The sequence below is a fragment of the Crocuta crocuta genome, unplaced genomic scaffold (assembly GCF_008692635.1).
Source record: "Crocuta crocuta isolate KB4526 unplaced genomic scaffold, BGI_CrCroc_1.0 scaffold30, whole genome shotgun sequence".
NCBI lineage: Eukaryota > Metazoa > Chordata > Mammalia > Carnivora > Hyaenidae > Crocuta > Crocuta crocuta.
The window spans coordinates 55,991-77,949 of record NW_027528345.1 but is presented as its reverse complement, the minus strand read 5'-3'; the positions used below and the strand labels follow the sequence as shown (position 1 = coordinate 77,949).

At 35.8% G+C, this 21,959-nt stretch overlaps 1 protein-coding gene across 3 annotated transcripts; it reads right to left on the bottom strand.

Moving 5' to 3' along the window:
- Positions 1 to 9,850: 9,850 nt before the first annotated feature.
- LOC144222674 (dol-P-Glc:Glc(2)Man(9)GlcNAc(2)-PP-Dol alpha-1,2-glucosyltransferase) lies at positions 9,851 to 20,777 on the bottom strand. 3 transcript variants are annotated; one of them, XR_013332460.1, is made up of 4 exons: positions 20,496 to 20,777; positions 18,790 to 18,987; positions 11,851 to 17,279; positions 9,851 to 11,474 (listed from the first exon to the last, which is right to left on the bottom strand). XR_013332460.1 is itself a non-coding variant. In XM_077753200.1 (3 exons), the coding sequence occupies exons 1-3, from the start codon at positions 20,676 to 20,678 to the stop codon at positions 16,224 to 16,226; spliced, it is 1,437 nt and encodes a 478-aa protein (XP_077609326.1). In that variant the 5' UTR covers positions 20,679 to 20,777; the 3' UTR covers positions 9,851 to 16,223. The 3 variants fall into 3 exon arrangements, 2 of the variants coding, with proteins under 2 accessions (XP_077609326.1, XP_077609327.1); XM_077753200.1 differs by having other exon boundaries at positions 9,851 to 17,279; XM_077753201.1 differs by having other exon boundaries at positions 9,851 to 17,279; positions 18,790 to 19,204; positions 20,496 to 20,557.
- Positions 20,778 to 21,959: the final 1,182 nt, after the last annotated feature.

Genomic DNA, 21,959 nt, shown 5'->3' with positions numbered 1-21,959 from the left:
CAGAGCCCGATGCAGGGCTCAAACCCACAAACTGTGAGATCATGACCTCAGCCAAAGTCTGATGCTTAACCAACTGAGCCACCCAGGTGCCCCTCCACAAAGCCTTTTCCTGAGGGTCCTTTGATATTGGCTTCAGGGACAGAAGAACAGTATTGAATGAACTCAGTAAAGTAGGAAGAGAAAAAAACAGAGAAAACATATTGGTAGTCTAAGGCTCTATGATAAAGAAATGTTTCCTGTTTTTGTTTTCCAAATATGTGGTTTTGGAATTCTGAAAATAGTTCTAAGAAAGGGGACTCCAAAATATTTAGAACACAGATTAATCATTTCAATAAAGGTAGACCCACAAGAAACCAGATATTTACATACCTATCTCTCTCTATAGATGTATATACATGTAACATCATCTATCTATCTATCTATCTATCTATCTATCTATCTATCTATCTATCTATCTATCCATCCATCCATCCATCCATCCATCCATCTATCTATCTATCTATCTATCTATCTATCTATCTGAATGTATGTGACATCAGCTATTTATTAAGAAGGTCAGTGTAATGAACATTTATATATTCCAAGAGAAAAATCTGGGGTTCTGGTGACAGTTGCAATTTACTCTTTTAGAACAAAATTTCAGACATTGCTGATTTTATATATTTTTAATACTTGAGAAATTTAAAATCACATAATTCAATGTTATATTGAATGTTATATATAGCACCATCTTAGCTAAATGTCTAAAAATGTCTAATGAGTTTCAATCCATGAACCAAAAAAATGTGAATTGATAATGAAAGGTTTAGAATACATAAGGTATATATTATAAAAAATAAGTACTTAATATCAGAGAAGTAAGCTAAAAATTGCCAAATTTGGGAGCAGAAGAGAGTGGAGGGGTGCCTGGGAGGCTCAGTTGGTGAAGCAACCGACTCTTGATTTTGGCCTAGGTCATGATCTCAGTTTGTGAGTTCAAACACTGTATCTGTCTGGCTCCACCAGCTGTCAGTGTGGAGCCTGCTTGAGATTCTCTCTCTTCCTCTCTCTCTCTGCCCCTCCCCTGCTCATATTTTCTCTCTCTCTCTTTTTCTGTCTAAATAAATAAATAAATAAACTTTAAAAAAAAAGACAGTACAAACTTTTGTTGTTTAACCTAGAAATAACTTGGTGTTTAATATCAGTTATAATTACAAACAAATCAATATTTTTACAAAGACAGTTACATAGCAGTATATAAATCAGTTACCCCAAAAATCCATACAAAGAAATTGCAAATTCTTCCCTTTCTTCGTCTAAGCCCTTTGGCAGTACTCTTCCATAGTGACTCTGGCTTAGCTCTGATTTTTGCTTTGTCCAATGAAACAGTAGCAAACATAAAACAAGAAGAGACTTGGGAGACCTAGGTGGCTTCATTGGTTAAGCGTCTGACTTTGGCTCAAATTATGATCTCACAGTTTGTGGGTTTGAGCCCTGCATCGGGCTTTGTGCTGACAGCCTGAGCACAGAATTGGAGCCTGCTTTGGGTTCTGTGCCTCCCTCTCTCCAACTCGTGCCCACTCTCTTGTTCAAAGATAAACATTTAAAAAGAATTTAAACATTAAAAAAACCCCACAACAATAAGCAGAGACTGAAAATTGCCTGTGCATTGTGACTTGCCCTTTCTTGTAGCTCTGACAATGCTACCATGTGAAGGAGCACAAGCCAGCCTGCTGGAGACATGCGGCCCAGTCCTGCTGACAACCCCAGTGAACAGTTAATTATCTTCTTTGTCAGAATGGTTTAACTGAAGTGAGTCTAGCTGAGACCAGTAGACAATCATGCAGTTGAGTCCACTCTACCCTGCTGACTTATTCAGAATCATGAGCTATATAAATAGTTGTTTTAACTATTATGACTTTATTGAATTTTACATTATGTTTTGATCTATAAGATTGAATAAAAAGATCTTGATAATGAATGTAGAATTTTATAGAATTGCTTAATAAAGATCATAACTTCCTATTATATCATGCATGGGTTAAATTATTGTGATTTCAGTCACCTTTTTTAGAAGTACAAGAACGTCTTATTAAGTATTTAGGAATTGTCAACTTTAATTGCCAAGGTGATTAACATAAATGAAAAACTGCACGCCCAAAGATGAGTGAACTGTTGTTTTTTGTTGGAACACCATTACGGGAAGATAGCATACAATAACAGCCTATTTATTTATGTAAAAACAAAAAGCAAACAAAACTTTCCTCCCTCATCACCAGTAAATATAACAGCAAAAAGATTACATTCACATTTAAGCAATAAAAGATCATTATGCATACAAATGAGAACAGAATTAATGCTGCATTGTTACCATTATTTGACATGCCTTGATTTGCAAAGAAAAAAAAAATAAGTATGCTGGCCCACTATTTAAAAAGTATCAATGTAACAGCAAATATATAATATTCAAGCCAAACCTCAGTGACTAGACCTTCAACACATCTCCAGAGAGAGCTGTGAAACTGGCTACCTGAAAAATTTATCAATGTAACTGAATAACAAAAGGTACTATTTTATTTTTTTAATTAAACTTTTTAATGTTTTATTTACTTCTGAGAGAGGGAGAGAGACAGCATGGGCAGGGGAGGATCAGAGAGAGAGGGATACAGATTCTGAAGCAGGCTCCAGGCTCTGAGCTTGCTATCAGCACAGTGCCCTACGGAGCTCAAACCCACAAACCGTGAGATTATGACCTGAGCCGAAGTCAGACGCTTAACTGACTGAGCCACCCAGGTGCCCCAAAAGATACTGTTTTAAAATGGGGTAAATGACAAGAGAAACATGGGTTGCAAATATAACTGCTGATGTTGCAAACAGCAATGGCTTATCTGTAGCCTCAATGTCCTTTCCCCTATGCATTTACATACAAGAATATTTTAATTTTAAATAGTATTGGGCAGACATTCACTAGCGATTATGTGTCAAATGTTTTATATCATTGTAAATCGCCAAACTGATTATATAACTAATTCTAATCATCAAAGACACAAGATTTTCTTTTAATAGCTACTACCCAAGTTTATTTAGAACATTACTTATTTCCAAATAAGTGGTAAATATGTTTCTAAAGGATACATATGCAGATATATATTTCAAAATAAATATTTCAACATTTATACAAAAAGAATATTCTAGGTGTTAATAATATTAATATTATTAGTAATATTAATATTGCTATAAATTAAATTTCTGCTAGGGAATCTTATATATTACTTTTATTTTAAGGTAGGGAGGCATTCTACTAAAAAACTATACTGGCCTCTAAGTATCTAGTTGAATCTCAGATAAAAGATAAGGAAATGAAAATTCCATAGAATGTTGCCAGATTTAAATCTGACTAGAGTTCTATATTTAAAGGTTTGGCATCCTTAGGCATCTAGTTATTCATATTTATTCAAGCAGTCAGTCAAAAACAATTTATTGCATATTTGCTGTTTAAGTAGATGACATTTGTGAATACAACAGACACAGCCCTTGATTACATGAAGCTCATACTAGTTTAGTAAGGAATAAAGACAAGGAAGCTGTCAATTTCCATGTGATAATGGCTATGAGAAAATAGAAAAATATTCAGTAACGAAGAGAGAAATGTCACAGAAGCCTTCTTGAATATCTTCTCTTCTATCTTCTCATTTGATACTAAATGATGCATATTTTCATAGCAATGAAGAATCTCACGCACTTAGCAAATAACTATTGATTACTCCTGTAATTATGTTTTTTATGGGGCTCTAAGGGAAAAAAAAAACTTGGAAAGTAGTCACATGTACCCGTCTAAATTTATTATAAAATGTTATAGTATAAAATATTACAATAAAATATTTCTGCTGGTTATAAAGAATGGTATGCTCCTATACTCGGTGAATCCATGGATATTCTTAGGACAGCAGCTCTAACAGGACAGTTTCTGCATAAAGTTGGTGCTTCATGTGACTTATGTTCTTAATGTAACCAAACCTGTGTAGGCCGTAATTGATTGGACCAGCAATTGGTATGAGAGTCAAAGGAGATTATTTATGGATTGTACTGAGTGAGTTGTAGTATGGTTTAGAGGGAAAGCCTGCTTATTCTGTACCTTGTGAGTGGGAGTGAAAGCAGACTCATCCGATTAGAACTGCTGCCGGGTTTGGTGTAGGGAAGGAGACAGAGGGCCAAAAGAAATGGGGAGTACTTTGAACTTGGTTATCTCCAATGACACCGAGCTGCTGACAAACTTCTCCACGATGTTTGCTATACATTCCAGATTTACAAGCTCTGGGACTCACAGTGACAGATGACATAGATGGGGAGATGATATCGCCTCCTAATTTATGTTTATCCACTGTCAGTGACTCCCCTCATCTCTTCCTTGCATCATTAAAAAGCTCAACTAATGTAATTGTAAAGAATGGAACATTTTCTAGAACATCAAACTACTGTTTTTAGAAGACAACAAGCTCATTAACTGTAATAATTAGCAAGTATCCCAGAAGTCACAAAATAGTTCCCCAAATCCATGTATTTTTAAAGAAACAAATTCCATTTTAAATAATGTCAAAAGCCATTCCACAACACTCCTGCAGAGGGTAATGATTCAATCACCTAATGCTATTTAACATTACACAAAACATATAATGAAAGTTAATTAAACCATTTGGAACACCGCCTGAGTCACACATTTAATAACTAATACATATCCCTTACATGGTGTGTGATTACAGCTACCAGATCATTTTCATGTGTATTTCCTTTTCTCATTTGATCTTGGCAGGCTCACCTACCTAATATCACATAACATGTTGAAGGCAGTCAGGACTTGAATCCAGGTCGTCTGATGCCAGCCTGAATGTTCTATATTTTACAGGTGTTTTACTACCTTAGACAAAAGACAATTGATCAGAACTTAATGTATACTAAACAGGAAATTGGTTTATTTTTATTTTATTCAATCATTTTCTCTTATTTGTTAGAGGGGAGTTATTTTGATAGTTAAAAAATAGAGTTATAAATTAGAATATTTTCAATTCTAATTTTGACCGTGATCAGTTTATCCTTACCAAATATTAAGCCAAAATTACCAAACCATTAAGAAACATGAAGGCCAAGTTTGATCTGAATTTTCTTCTTCGATTCTTGCCAATTAATTGTCATAATGAGATACTTTTCTTCCAAAAACTACCATTATTTCAATTTGATAAGAATTTGCAAATGGAAGAAAATTGTGTTAGGAAGAAAGTAAAATTATACTAATCCCTTAAACTCTAATGATAAATATTTAACTGGGAGTTTACTAAGAAAATAACAGATGGGGCACCTGTATGGCAAAGTCAGTTAAGCATCTAACTTCAGCTCACGTCATCATCTCGTGGTTCATGAGTTTGAGCCCCACGTCAAGCTCTGTTCTGACAGCGCAGTGCCTGGAGCCTGCTTGGGATTGTGTGCCCTCTCTTTCTGCCCCTCCCTTGCTCATACTCTCCCTCCCTCTCAAAAATAAACATTAAAAAGGAAAAAAAAAAAAAAAGGAAATAACAGAATACTTCCAGAGATTCAAAGATCTCGTGATAATAAATTTATCATCTTCCAAACTGAATCCTTTATCTCTTAAGACTGAGAAAATACCATTAGATGATAAATTGCCCATGGAAGTTTTCATATATACATATATATGGAAAAACTAACATAAAGAGTGAGCCACTATCATGTCAAACATTATAAATCACAGAAGACCCATAAATAGTTTATCAAGTCACATATCACTGAAAACTATTTGGAGACTTGCAGAAATTTTAAGTTGCATTTATTTCAGCTAAAATGAATGATTATTTAAAACATTCACTTCCTATGTTACTCATATAGCATTACAAAAACAATTACTTCGCTTTCTTCCCTTATCAAGTAACCAGCTCTATAGCACAGCTGTCAGAGAATGGCTGACTCTTTGTGTAATGGCCAGATAGAAGGGAAACAAGAATTTCCCATCAACAAAAGCTTTTGGGAAACATATAGATAGATAGATAGATAGATAGATAGATAGATAGATATAATAAATTTCACAGGAATTAAAACTGTATTTATAAGTTCCAGGTTTGAATGGTATTTCAAATGAAAAGTAGAAAGTATAAAGTTTCTCACATATTCTTAATAATGAGGAATGGAATGCAGTTGTAATGATCTGATTTACGTTTGCACTGGTCACATTTCCAAAATGCCCCCTGACAAAAATAGCTAACATTGCCTAAACCTAAGCGTATGTAAACAGTGTCTTTTAAAGGATAATGAAAAAATCATTAGTATTTGTAACATTATATAGGTAAATAAAATGGTATAAAGTTCCTGTTACACTGACTGGAAAAGATGTCCAAGACTGCCACCTTCAGTGCAATTGAGGATAATGCATTATAAAAAAAAGATTAGCAAAAAGGGGATTAAAAATTGTCCAGTAATCCCCACTAAAATATTAACATTACTCTGAATTTCAATTTTGCAAACAGAGATCAGTATGGTCTTTCAACCCAGATCCTATTATATTCTTTCTTTTCACATCAGCATTTCGTATGCATTCCATAAGAAATGAGCCACCTAAATAAAGTATTTGTTTTAAAGTTTATTTATTTTGAGAGAGATGCAGCACAAGTGGGGGAGGGACTGAGAGAGAGAGAGAGAGAGAGAGAGAGAGAATCCCAAGCAGGCTCTGCACTGTCAGCACAGAGCCAGACGTGGGGCTGGATGGAACTCATGAATCGCAAGATCATCTCCAGAGCCAAAGTTGGATGCTTAACTGACTGAGCCACTCAGGTGCCCCCTGAATAAATTATTTTAATAAAGAAATTCTAGGAGTCAATAATACATGAAGAAATGTTTCCTCTCTGGGCTACCCTTTCTTGTTGGCCCTTCCTCTTTCTTCAGTCTTTTTATTTCACTCTCTTCCTTCTTTTCCTAACAATGTTCCTAAAGTTCTCATGCCTATAATCCCCAGAAGTACTTGCACATATGTAAACAGGCAGTGAGGGGGGTGGGGAGGAGAGGGGGGGTGGTGATGGCTGGAGGCCTGGAGTAGACACACATAGATATTCTCATATGATACTAAAACATCAGTGCCTGATTAGCCTTAACGTCTAATTTTCCCCTGCATTATTTCAAAAAGGGACAAAGTCTTATGACGAAGGCATAGATTCTAGGTGGGTTAATTAAAAACTGATCTCCTAGAACTGAAGGGTCTCCCCTGCTTATGGATGTCCCTAATCCATAGGGCCTCCTTACACCCCTGTAACTTTGCAGTATATTTGGTCATCCAGTCAGTCAGTCATAAGACCAACCACGTACACAGGCATCACTTAAGGTTAACATTCCAAGTCAGGCCAGGTTTCTTAATCTATATTTGGTTCATTCACCATAGTTTTAGAGACTGACAGATTGTAAAAGAAAAAAATTGCACTAAACAGGGGCGCCTGGGTGGCTCAGTCAGTTAAGTGTCTGATTTCAGCTCAGGTCATGATTTCATGGTTCGTGGGTTAGAGCCCTGCGTCAGCCTCGATGCTGACAGCTAGCTCAGAGCGTGGAGCCTGTTTCAGCTTCTGTGTCTCCCTCTCTCGCTGACCCTCCCCTGCTCACGCTGTCTCTCTCAGAAATAAATAAAACATTAAAAAAAATTTTGTTTTTAATTGCACTGAACAGTACTCACTGAGAAACACTAATAGGTACCTGTTTCCTCCCGAGAAAGCTAAATCTCTCCTCTTGGCTTCAAAACTTTTCAGGCCAAATGTTTTAGGGTGCCTCTGTCAACCCTTCATGTTTTATTAAGAATGCCATTCTCCCTAGTCTCTGTACCATGTATAAAAGGATCTAAGGAGGGACTACAGAGCAATTCCCTTCCTCTTCATCTTCTGGACATCCTTTCTCAAATAATAGCTATTTTTCTTCCAGTCCTGCATATCATAGGGTCTGCTTGTAGCTTGTGTTTTCTTTGCTCCTTGTTGTAAATCAAACATTGTTCTTTTTCTACCTGTATTCTTTTCTACCTATTTTCTACATAAAAATGACCTCAACTCCCCTTTGAAGAACAGGCTGTCAGATTATACAAGTTTGGAGTTAGTATAATACTTTGCATAAAAGGGCAAGTGGTCCTGGGGCCACACTTCCTAAATTTGCAAGGTTTCAACTTCCTGTACCTCACTTTCCTCATCACTAAAATGGGGAAAATAGCATTTGCCTCATATTACGAGGCTTAAATAAATTAATCCATATTTAAGATTTAGGCCAGTGCCTGGTACATAGCAAGCATTCCATTCATATTGGTCAGTTATCATTACCTACTACTGAAGTGCGTTAGTTTTACTATTCAACTTCTGTCCATGCCCCTTTATGCTGCCTGGAATGTTTTTCACAGTGTCTTTATCGGTCCCCATCAAGTATAGTCTCAAATGCTAATTTTTCCATAAAATATTTCTTTGTCCTTTCAGACAGATATAATTTCTACTTCCAAGTAAACTCCCTAGTTTTCTACTCCTACTTATATTATACTTCGCATTAGTTACCTCCAATTAAAACATGAGTTCCTCTTATCTGGAATAGGTTAGTCTCTTTCAGGTTTTTGATATCATTGGGGACCTTCAAATAGCTGTTGGATTTAATTACAAATTTTATAATTTACTATATTAAGAGACCATATTCAAAATCTGTAACTGCCCCCACCAATTTTTAGAAACTCTTTAAGTTCTTCAAAGCAAAATTAACACCCCAACTTCTTTATCCATAAACAGAAACATTATGTATACAAAGACTATACATAATACATGACAACTATAATCAAGACAAAATTCCTGGGCAGGCAATGGCAGAGGAACATTTATCTTATTGACTCTTCTGTAGATTGATAAACTTAAAAAGATCTATTTATAAAAGCACTGAAGAGCAAACAGAAGCAGGCAGGAACTGGATAGGATTTGATAATTGGAACATCTTGCTGGGTGAGATCCATGTTTGTATGACTTTTTCTGAGCCCAGGAAGCTGCAACATCACTGGCTTGAGGGATGAGGGTGGTGTTTAAGGTGGCTATAAATTAAAAAGGGAAATCCTGGAAGGAGGGGCAGGTAAAGAAGGAACACCCAAACCTGTATCTGGCTGGCATGTAAGTGGGGGAAAACTCTTAAGAAGCCCAAAGGAAAGCAAGAGCTGAAACACAGAGCAGGGATCTCTTCTTACCAAAAGGGATCAAAATCTGGGGTTTGAGTCCTGCCACATTAAAGGACCTTGGAAAACAACTCTGGGACTAACAATGAAACCCAAACCTCTACAAGTTCAAAGTGATCGTCCAGTATTGAACTGCCTTCCATTACTATGAGAATAAAAGGAAGATTACATACTTAAATAAGTATATAAGTATATATATAAGTATATAAGCCCTCATTACAGATGCTTACAAATACTATTCAGTTCCGGGGCGCCTGGGTGGCTCGATCGTTTAAGCGTCCACCTTCAGCCTAGGTCATGATCCCACCATTCCTGAGTTCGAGCCCTGTGCGGACAGCTTAGAGCCTGGAGCCTGTTTCAGATTCTGTGTCTCCCTCTCTTTCTCTGTTCCTCCCCCATTCACACTCTGTCTCTCTCAAAAACAAATAAACATTTAAAAAATGTATTATTCAGTTCTACTATTTCAACACTAATAAATGTAGGATTGGTGAATGGTAGACAAGGAAAACTAACAGTAGTACAAAGAGCCACCAGCATCAGGTTAGAATTAGAGAGTATGTTAAATAGAAACAATAAATTACAAAATATTATAAAACATGAATTTATTTACAAGCAAAGTGAAACAATGATATCTGAACAAACTTTTTAAAATGGAAAACAGAAGTCTTTTATTCTTATAAATAGATTTACTTAAAAATCAGTTTTAAATGACATAAACCACAATATAATTTTCAGAACAGTTATCTAACAAAATATAAAACTTAAAAGCATCTACAACATATATTTATATTTTTTTACAGATTAAGTTTTCCAGTCAAAATTTTTTAAAAAATTCCAAAGTATATAAAGTTTGACTGACAATTTGCTTCCAAATAGTAGTCTCTTTGGAGAAACTAAGTAATGATTTTCAAGCAACTATGCTCCTCCATTTGGTAGCTGGAATTATCTAATTAAAACAAAGGTCTTTATTTCAATGTCACTATGGCTAAGACTCTAATCCTGAGGGTTTTTTGTTTTGTTTTTTCCCTCCAGAAAATGGAAGGTAATAAGGTAGATGGAAGATTATGTACCTCTGGAACAGACAAATTAGTGGGGGCCTCATAATCCTGACTTATAAAATCAGGGAGTATAACTACATTCCTCAGGTTTATTTTTCTTTCTGATATCCTATGAATTTGAGGTTAGAATACATGCATTCTCCCTTCCCCCCATCAGATGACAGCAGTTAACATGGTTTCTAGAGTCAGCCTGCCTAGATGTGAATCCCTGCCAGCCAGTTATTTTCCAATCTTGGGATAAATATTTAATCTCCCTACACTCAGTTTCTTCCTGTATACAGCAGAGATACGAAAAACAGTACTGATCACACCAGGGTAGTTATGAGGCATAAATAACATGGGTAAAGCATTTATAACACTGGCCAATGCAATGAAATAGGAGTTTCCAAATTTTTCACCATCATCATTCACTGATTATGGGAAAAGATCTTGTCTATGCCATATGAAGTAAAGAACATCCTCTGGGAAGATATGCTAGTTTAAATCACCTAATACAGGCTTACAAAACCCAAAAATGATTGTTTCTTACATTTAGCTTAGCTTCACAGAATTTAGAAAATATTGTGAATAACATTATAATAAATAGACATGGATAAGTTATAAATTACTTTGTAGTTCAAAACTTAAAACTATAAAAAAAGTAAACTCAAGACTACTAAGCAAATTTAATTACTAGAACACTCAGAAATGTAGTACAATATCACCACCTAGTGGATACTGCATTTAAAAACATTTTATAGATCGTGCTTGCCCTATTTCTCATTAGGAGGAACATCCTTTTCCAATAGAAGCACATTCTCTTCACTAATGTAAAGGGGATTTAAAAAAAATAGAAAACAAATTTAATACTATATTAGCATTACTCTTAAACATTACAGATAAAAATACCTCCTACTAAATTGTATATCTCAAATTTATTTCTAAAACAAGGTAACAGAATCAGAAGTACAATTTTTGTTCAGAAATTTAAAATACATTAAAGACAGCATGCAAGTCACCAGAAATACTTCACCATGACTTATCAATCAGTGAAAAAAATGTTAGTTGTAACAAACATGAATTTTAAATCACCGGGTTGTGAGGCATCTTAAAAACATTTTACTCTACTTACTATCTGAATCTCTTCTGAAGCATTCCTGATAAATAGAAATCTTGCATCCAGTGACTGAGGGAATTTACTTTTTTCTGGATCCATTCCCCTACAGAAACTAAACAGACAATATATTTTTTATCAGTTGAAATCTGTTGGTCCTTGATATAAACTTCTGGGAATGAAGAATAGTCCAGTCCTTCTTCCAAATAATTATTCTTCAATTATGAGAGCTTATCAAACTGTAGACTCTCTAATTCTCCAAGTTAAACATCATCTCTACTCTTTTAGCCATTTCTCTTATAACTATTATCTGTTCGTGTTCTTTTAAACAGGTGCTAGCATTTAAAAAAACGACTCCATCCAATACAAACAATAATATGCCATGAATGTTCTGGTTAACACATGGTAAAGACAGATGAACAGCTCTCCAGATTTTACTTCTCTTAATGAAAACCTTTCATAGTGAGGCATAGTGTCACTTAAAAACTCACAGGCAGGGGAGTAAGGCCAAGCTATGTCCTTCAGTGATGATGCTGACTTTGGGTGATTTGCGTGGTCTGCCTCAGCTTTAGCTTCTCCAGTGGTCAAAGAGAAATCAGTATCTGCACCGTACAAATATGAAGAGGATCAAATGAGATGGTATTTATAAATCAGCCAGTGTAATGCCTTGAACACTGTAGGTGTTCAGTAAATGACACAATTGTTTGTTACCATTACTTTTCTTCCCTCTCTTCCTCATTTTGTACACGCCTTCACACACCCAATACAGTTCAGCTGTATCACAAAAGTTTCAGTCAATGAGCAAAAGATAAATACTATGCTTAATATTTATCCTCAGAAAAATGTCGTATTTCTTTTTGCCTGATGGTGATGTACTGGGCTCAAATTAACATTAAATTCATCAAATGTCCATTTTTTAAAAAGCAAACTATAACAGTGTTATTGGATTTCTTCACTGTGGCAACATTTCTTTCTCTAGAAATAATTTTTAAATGTTAAAGATTTAGTATTTGGATCATAGATATATGTTAAAAATACATCATCTATACAATTTTATTATAATTTTCTTCCTCTCATTTAATATACTGGAAATATTTGTCTAATTGTCAACATTTAAATCATAAAAAGTACCCTAAATAAAAAATAACATTTATCCCTAAAGTACTAAAATGCAGTCTAACAAAAATAATACAAATCATGCGTAATTGGTTGAAATCCTTTTTCCCTTAAAAGTTTAATAAGCATCAGAAGTTTTACTGCTATTATATATTAATGGTTGACAGTTACTTATTTTAAATAAACAGGGATAAATTTGAAATCACATCCTATTATAATGACATATAACATATTTACAAGCAGATACATATAGAAGTATTAAAATTATAGCAAATTAAAAAAAATTAAAACTAAGGCAGAAAATAGTTTAGGAGGGCTTCCATTATGAAGCATGGGATTTATTTCCTAAAGTCAGCTTATGGTTACATAGTATATCTTTTCTAGGACATTCACTTCATTCTATACTAAAAACTTCATTCCATATACATTTATTTGACACTGACTATATATTTAAGAACTTTATGGCTATATGGAGGAGGTTGACTTAGTTCTGAAATTAGGCTGGACACGTGACAGGCTAGAATAAGTGGAGTTAGGACAAGTACTGTTTTCACTTGAAATGAGGTCAAATGCTTAAAACCACTTGCTTTATTGAGTCCCAAGTCACAAATACAGAAATCCTCATTTTCGTGTTAAATGCTTTTTCTACAAGCCCATGGTTTCTATGTCATATTTAAATTTCCATTTGAAAAACCTTTCTCATATTACTTGCAAGATATTTCTTTCTTGTTTCACTAAAGGAAATTTTAACTGCCTCAGAGATTATAAATGCTCTCTAACCTAATCGACATGAATTCATTTTTCTATTTCAACATTTTACTTAAATGTTTATCTAAAATAAAGGTCCACTATTTAGGTGGTATAATAAAAGTAAGGATCTCTTTTCTTCTCCCCTCCTGTCTTCAGACGATTATAAAGACAAAAAAAATCAAGCACAGGGACAGTTAAATTCAAACAAGAAATACACTACATTAAGCTATTTATCTATTAGAAATAAACTGCATTAAGCTACTTATATTAATGTACTTCATGACAGACTAAGCACATTCCAGAAATAACTTTAAGAAGAGGAAGAGTCCAGACAGCTAACATAATTTCTCTTATCACAAAATGATATTCTATATTTAAACTCAGGAACACTGTACTTGCAAATAATTTAAAAACATAATCAGATACATTAAAAAGATTTCCAGGTATCTAACAAAACATAAATAGTATGTGAGGAAACACAGCACACTGCTTACTAACACCATATAAAGGGAATACTCTGTATCTATGGAATTTCATGTTAGGTAAAAAAAGTTCAAAAAGATTTACTATAAGGCTTAGAAAATTTATGGACTAAATCTTTTTAGGACATTCTTTAAAATAATCCTACTTAAAGATTTTAACAATAATCACAAGGCTCCACAGGCTATCCAGCTTATCAATACTTTTTTCTTTTAAATAATCACCTTTTAATCAAGAAATTCAATTTAATTTTTTAAAAATTCATGTCAAAATATGTATCCAATAACTCTTGAAAAATGTTCAAAACACAAATGCAACCTAAGATGTTTCTAAAAGGTATGCTCTATAGCACCCTTTAATTCACAGAATTCTTTTCTTTTATGCTTTATGGAAAACATGGAAGATCACCCTACTTCCTCTGAGTGTGAATTTCCTCCAAAACGTCTCTTAAAATAGCAGGAATTCAACTCTTACAAACGAACTAGAACAGTGATTCCCCCAATCTATGGAGTGGAATGGTTTCCAGACTGGGTTAGAGGGGAAGTTTTTTCATCTAACCAATATTCCAAGTCACAAGAGCCTTGCATTAATAATACCAGATAAGAAAGTTGTTTACTTTGACTTCCTGGAACTCAGATCTCCATTATAAGAAAATTTGTTCTCTTATCTAATTACCAAAAAAAAAAAAAAAAAGTAAAAACATCTCTCAACAATCACTGTTACAACTAGAGAATCAATATACTTTCTAAGTAGTGAACAGAGTACAAGACTGCTCTATATTTATTACTCAAGACTATACCTGTAATTTTCACCTACACATTTTTATATTTGCAAATACAGAATATTTTCCAAATCTACCCATTGTTTAAAACCCAGAGAAAGCATAGTCTAACATTGAAGATAAAGTAATTTGTCCACAGTTATTTGTAAGTTTACAAATGTAAAATGATAGTAAAAGATAATTCTATTCACAGTTCTAAGTTTGCATATCAAAGTAAACATGTCCAAGTAATACTTTCCTGTAAAGGAATAACAACCAAATGAATTCACAGTAGACACAGAATTTAAAGACTCACACGAAAAATCCTATCCAAATAGTTGCTTCCTAATCTACAACATAAGACTAGCTCAATGAATCTCTAAACTTCCTTTTACTTCTGTTTTGGATAATGGAATCAAATACCAAATCACCCTAATTTTTGTAACTATGTAATCTTGGAGTCAGCTCTTAGTGAAGACATAATTTTATTTAAAATATCTCAGCAAAGAAATCATTTCCTACACATTTTATGAAGTTTATCCTAAAATATCCTTTGGTAACTTCAGTGGGTGAAAAGTATCCCACAAAAAGATGTCTATCTAAATGGAACTTATAAATGTGCCCTTATTTTTGTAAAAGGGTCACTGTAGATTAATTAAAGATCTTGGCATAAGACCATCCTGGATTCAGGTAAACCCTAACCCAATGACATTGTCCTTATGAGAGAGAGATCATGCGAAGCAGAGGTGGAGACTGGAGTGACACATCTGTAAACCAAAGACTGCAGACAGCCACCAGAAGCTAGAAGCATGGGACAGATTCTCTCCCAGAGCCTCCAGAAAAAAACTAACCTGGCCACACCTTGATTTTAGACTTTTAATCTCCAGAAATGAGATATTTTTATAGCTACCAAGTTTGTGGTTATCTGTTATGGCAGCCAGAAGAATCTAATACTAATGTATTAGTAATGTATTTCTGAATGAAAATCCCTTTTAAAAGGTATTATCAACACAATTCATCTTTGGCCATCATATATTTCATATTAATAATCAGTGAAAGGGGGGTACCTGGCTGGCTTAGTCAGTAGAGCATATGACTTGATCTTGGGGTCATGAGTTCGAGCCCCATGCTAGGTACAAAGAGTATGTAAATAAATACACATATTTTTTAAAAAAAAGAATTAGTGGAAGGGCTTGATCATTTCTAGATTTTTAACAAAAATCAACAACTTGATTCCAAGATAAACATAGATGAGCCTCTAATTTATAACATTTACTACCTGAGTCTATTTTGCCTTATGATTAAAATTATAATTACTGAAATGCTGAGTAATTTTTCAGTCAAGAACATTACCTGATCACGTGTAAATATTTTTCAAACAGTTGTGTGCTACCGGTTTCTGAAGAGAACTAGTAAAATAAGTTTCAGTACTACAAAGCTCAGTTTTGTTAACCATGTACCTGTAAAATGTTTTCAAGCTTTTTTGAGTGGTCAGCAGTATCAAAGAGATATCATGAAATAATTGTAAACAACTTCATTTTCCAATATTCAGGCTTATGGAGCAAGTCTTAAACTTTACTCAGTTCTCTATCACTTCCTTGGATTTATTATGTATGTTTAAAACACAAAAAAAATCTGGTGTGATCTGTGGATCACCAGTGTGCCTAAAACAAAGTCCATAATTTTTACCTCTTCAATTGTTCATTGTGGAGATAGTCTAAATACAGTCTACTTTTAGAACTCAAGATATCTCTGACATTACCACATAAACCTCTGAATGTCCTGACTATCTGGCCACTGAAAAGTCTTGTTCAGGAAGATATAAAAAGTTAGGAAATTAACAACTGCATAGCAGCCCAGTTCACAGACAAGTCTAGATATAGGTGGCAGAGGTATGTTAAGCCTATAAATAACATAAGGTAAAATGAAGTAACGAAATTCTAGCAGTTTCTGAGGTACTGTAACAGTAAACAAGCATATGAAAAACATTAAATTCCAGAAAACTGACTTTGATTTCAAGGAGTCAGCTATACTCCAACCAGCAAATATATATATTGGAACTAACAAATATTTCATGATTTCATATCTTTGAAAAACTCTTTTCCATATATAGAATGTATAATGTCTGTTATCTGCCAGCAAGTATTTATGAGCATAAGTGAATTTCCAAACTAAAAATAGAGAGACTAAGGTGATCACAAAAAACTGAATTCTACGTTTCCAAACTAAGGAAAGAAAAGCTCTAATTTTGCCAGGAGACAAGAGGTGAGGAAACGAAAAAAAGAGAGTAAAAGAGAAAAAGTAGAAGAGTTGAGGAAAATGTAGACAGGCTTCATGACTACTTCGATCACCAATAACAATTCCACCATTAACAACTACAAAAACACAAAACAGAGACACTAGAAGGATGTACGGCCAAGTCAAAAGGAAAAGCATACTCAAGTTCTTAAAGGACAGGGAATAGGCCAAAAGAAACTGAAGAATTTTCCTGAATTCTGAAAATGGTCCTTTAATAGTGGGAAGCCTCTCTTCCTTCTTCTTTTGTAGCTCAGTTTTCCAAGCTTCAGTTAATTTCTGTGCAATGACATTTCCTGCGCAGAAGACAGCCCAGATGATGTTAGTTTGACGAAACATGAAGCCACAAAATCCAAGCAAAGCTGAAGTTTTGTGATTTCCATAAAGACACATCAAATAGGCAAAAAGAGTAAAAAACATGGATCCTGCTTCTGTATAATAAAGGAAGTTAAAAAAATAGAGTGTGGGAAATACTGCTAACGTTAATGTTGACAAGATTCTCTGGATACTTGAGGCGGCCTAAGAGGAAGAGAAAATACATTTACAATTATTTTCACAATAAAACAAATATGCTATTTCTGCTGGGCTAACAGATTTATTAAAAAACAAAACTACCTGAATCTTATTTAAATATCATTATTAAACATTAGTCTTATTTTTAGCTTTCCAAAAACACAATATACATTTGTAAGGACGCTTTCTGGTACTTTTCAGTTATATTTATGAGTTTGGAAGCCATGAAGACAATACATGTGTATTCAAAGCTTCTATGTCCAAAAACTCTTTGAATGATTCAGCAAATATGAAGGAGTCATTGTGTGAACTAAATTCTATGAGGAACAAGTTGATGAATGCAACACAGGGCACATGGTTTCATTTCCCTGAACTTAAGTCTTAGCGCTTCCAGTAAGGATTCATTCAGCCATCATCCTTAATTTCTTTTAAAGATACTCCCTTCAGAACTTTAGAGGCAATGTAAATACATATATAGCATTTACACTACTATACACGCCGTTCTCTTGGTTAAAATTAAAGGCATGTGTCCATCACTTACTAGATCAAGCTCAAAATCCTTTCCAGGACATATAAAGGCATTCATGACTTCACCCCTGCCTACTTGTCCAGCCTCACATCCTTGTACTTTACAATCTTGTGATTCCAAAGAGCAGTTCTCTATGATCTTGTTGCTCACCTCCTTTCTACCTTTGCTTATGCTTTTTCTCCCGCCAGGATTCATTCCCCACCCTGCAGTCCTGTCTATACATCAAGATTCAGTTCAGATACCATCTCTTCTGAGAAGTCTTACCCAATGCCACTCATACATCTTACTGCGAGTCACGCTACAAAATAAATGCTCCCCTACCCTTCTGTGTCCTCATAACGTCTTATACCTATCTCCCTCTCATCATTTACACTATTTAAACCACTTAAAGATAATTATTGTAATTAGTATTTGTTGAGTCCTTACTATTCTATCAGGCATTATTCCAAGAGCCTTCTCTTAATCTCCTGTAGTCCAAATAGTCCTGTGATGTAGATTCTATATTTTCATTTAATAGATGAATACACTAAGGATTTATTAAAGGTAACCTGCTGAAAGTAACACAACTAGGAAATGGACAGAATTCAAAGCTAGGCAATCCACCTCATAATTCCTTAGACGCAGTCTGTCTTCCCTAAGGAAGATATGTTTGGTAAGGAAAACAGAAACAAAAACAAAAAAAACCTTGTTTATTTCTGTAGTCTCAGTGCCTAGCACACATAATAAGCACCATAAACATTTACTGAACTTATTTGATTCACAAATATTTATTTTAGGTTTCACAAATCGTTCAAAGTATTACAAATCATTCAAGTATTTAAATACAAATTTCTTCTAAAATGGGGTAGGAGACTTGCTTTATCTTAACAAAATATACAAAAACACTAAGTGTTCAAGATACTTTTCACCAAATCTCATAAAACCGATTTATCAAAATTGTGGACCTGACTACATAGAAACTTATAATAAATTATTTTGGAAACATACCTTGTGTCTGGGTTGTACCTTGCGGAAAAGCAAATATAGTAAATAGAAGTTGCCTACGCTGAAGAGAAGATTAACAAATCTGAGCATTCCAATGGAGCACACAACATGTTCAGACCATCCAAAGATCCAACTGGCAGGTTTGACCACTCCAACTGATAGTAGGTATAAGCCAGGTAGGGTAGTAATCATGGGATCCCACTTAAAAAGTAAAGGCCAACAATGAAGCAAAAGCAAGATGAAATACTAACAGGACTTACACAAGTCAAGCTCAAAAACATCTCTACCAACAATCAGATATATTGAGAAGTTAAGTCTGTGACACGGTGGTTAAGTCAGTCCTCAGCAGATAAAATATCTCCTCTAAAGGAAAGTTTTGCTCATATTTTGCCTCTGTACCTGTTCTCTGCAGAGGTATCTGTAACGAGTAAACAATAAAAACTTAAAATCAGTTTCCATTTTCCAAGAGCTACTCTTCAAAGACTCTGTTATTTTGGTGATCAAACTGCAAATGTTCCCATTTTAAAGTGTGGAAACATTGACTGGAACTCTGAAGGTTTCGGAAAGAAGTGTTTAAAGAGATCAAACCATAGGCTCCATAATGACAGCTATCATGTATTGAACCAAGAATTATGCCAAATCCACTTTATTTAATCCTGCAACACTTCCTATAGATCCTGTTAAAATTGTCGTTCTCAGAGGAGTAACCTGAAACTTAAAAATTTTCCAACGTCACATAACTAGTAAATAACCTCACAAAGATTTAAAATCAGGTCTTTACAGACTTTATGTTTCTTTTTTTTTTCTTTTTAAAAAAAATATATATTTTTTAAAATTTATTTCTAGGAGAAAGAGAGAGAGACAGCATGAGCAGGGGAGGGTCAGAGAGAGAGGGAGACAGACTCTGAAACAGGCTCCAGGCTCTGAGCTGGGAGTCAGCACAGAGCCCGACGCGGGGCTCGAACCCACGAATCGCGAGATCATGACCTAAGCGAAAGTCGGACGCTTAACCGACTAAGCCACCCAGGCGCCCCCAGACTTTATATTTCTAATCACTATTCTATATTGTCTCCCCAGAAGAGTAAGGATAATACATCTACTTCATTTTTTTATCTTTATATTACATAGCCAATTATATATTCAAACATGATGACACTTCACTGGGTGCTAGTTTCTCCAGTTAACAGAAGGTTCCCAAAAGCACCAAGAATGGAATTACTGTAACTTGTCACTTCTTGGTGGCTGAAGATTCCCCCCACTCCCCACAGTATCCCACACCCAAAATACACGGTGGAAGCTCTTGACAGGTGAACTAAAGTGAGGTTTTCTGACATTTCCAAGGGGGCAGGCTGATGCCTCTGATCTAGGGATTGGGGAAGAAAAGCTGGGATAGCTATTACAGCTACCAAGAGGGAAACAAATGTACCGTGCGCCTGGGTTGTACCTTGTGATAAAGCAAATAGAGTAATTCCACTAGTTAATCTCCCAGAACATTACTTTCTAGGACACAGATCTGCTTCTATTCATTCATTAAACAAACATTTCACAGATCTCAGAGACAGGAACAAATGAATACCCAATTCCTTGCATATTTCGAAAACGGAAGGGTAGAGAGGAGGGACCAAAGGATAAGGGTAGGAGAAAGTAGTGCTGGGGCTGGGGCGGCCCTCTCTGGCCTGTCCTTGGTGGGGATCGGTTGGGGACCCCACCTGCGAGAGGGAGAAACGGCCCTCACAGTAGCGCTGCGCCTGCGGCAGGTGGAAGATCTCGTCCATGTAGGGCTCTCGCAGCGCCCGACTGAAGGCGGAGAAGAGGAGACAGGACACTAAAAAGGTGCAGCTCAGGGCAGCCGAGAAGTAGTAACCCTCGAGCTGCGCCATTCCTGCCCCCATAGCCACTGCCCAAGAACCCAGTCCTGGAAAATCTGTCCCGGGTTCTCGAAGCTGCAAAGTCGAGCTTGAAACTCGGGCTCGAAATGGGCGCGCAAGGCAGGACTGGCCGGACAGGACGAGGCATAGCCGGAAAGCAAAGGATGCTGGGAGAGCGCGGACCCTGATCTTCCGGAGGGATCCGGTCACTGTTTCCGGAGTGACGACTTTAGGTAACGGACCGGGCTGTTGGCCTGTCAATCACGTTGCGCAGGGCGCACTGGAGTGGTCAGAGCCACCGGTAGGGGCGGACCTCGGAGTCCATGTGCGCCGGAGCTGCGCGGCTAGAGGCTTGGAAGTGAAAGCCGCTGCTGTTTATCCTGCTGGTTGCATTTGGCTTTTTTCCTGTTCGTTCCCATCTCTTACCAGGAGGTGGCATCGCTTCCCCACGTTTGCAATCCTCAAGCCCTGACATTTTGCACTTTTCCCCTCCAATTACTTTTCATTCATGTGATCGGAGCTGAAACCTGTGATTCTAAGGCATTTGGTTTTATCCACTTTGGAAAGTGGGAGGGCAATGTTGGTTATGGAAGCTAAGATTACGACTTCCAGGTTAAAACTTCAAGGTCTGGAGAGGCTTTTCACTGCTGAATGAACTTCACTTAATTAGAAAATTTTTAAGGTTAAAAAAGACCTCTTTTAGAATGTGGATACTCGCAAAGGGGATTTAGTTAAGTCGGCATTCATAGTGCACTCTGATAACCAGACTGCAGTACTCTATAGGAGTTGGGGAAAGCAATTTTTAGGATTTGGGGTGTTTTAGATAAGAAAGGATTGTCTGTGCCTGCAAGTTTGATTGTTCTTGTTAATATCTCTACTGTAGTATTTTATTTTTACTACTAAATAGTAAGCATGAACATATTAATGGGTGGCAATTTGTATCAGAAATATTTGTAGTCCCCCAAATGGCTTTCACACCCCAAGCACTTAATTTGGTAAACTGTTGACAGGTTGTATAGATTTCGCACGTTTCTGGTAGTAGGAGTGAGGGGCAGGATGCTTTTTTCCTCTGGGTACGGGAAGGCTACCTCTCACAGGAAGGTTTTATCACCTGCTTCATTGGAAGATCAGAAAACCTTCCTGCACATGCCATTTCTCAAATTTCTTTGGCTTGAAATATTCAGTATGCCAAGTTATCATGTTTTGGGTTAGCATGCCTTAAACCTCCTCCCCATTAATACCCTGCAGTCTATTGATTTCACCCAGAAAGAGTGGGCAATTTTTGAAGGTAGTAGAATAAGGTCA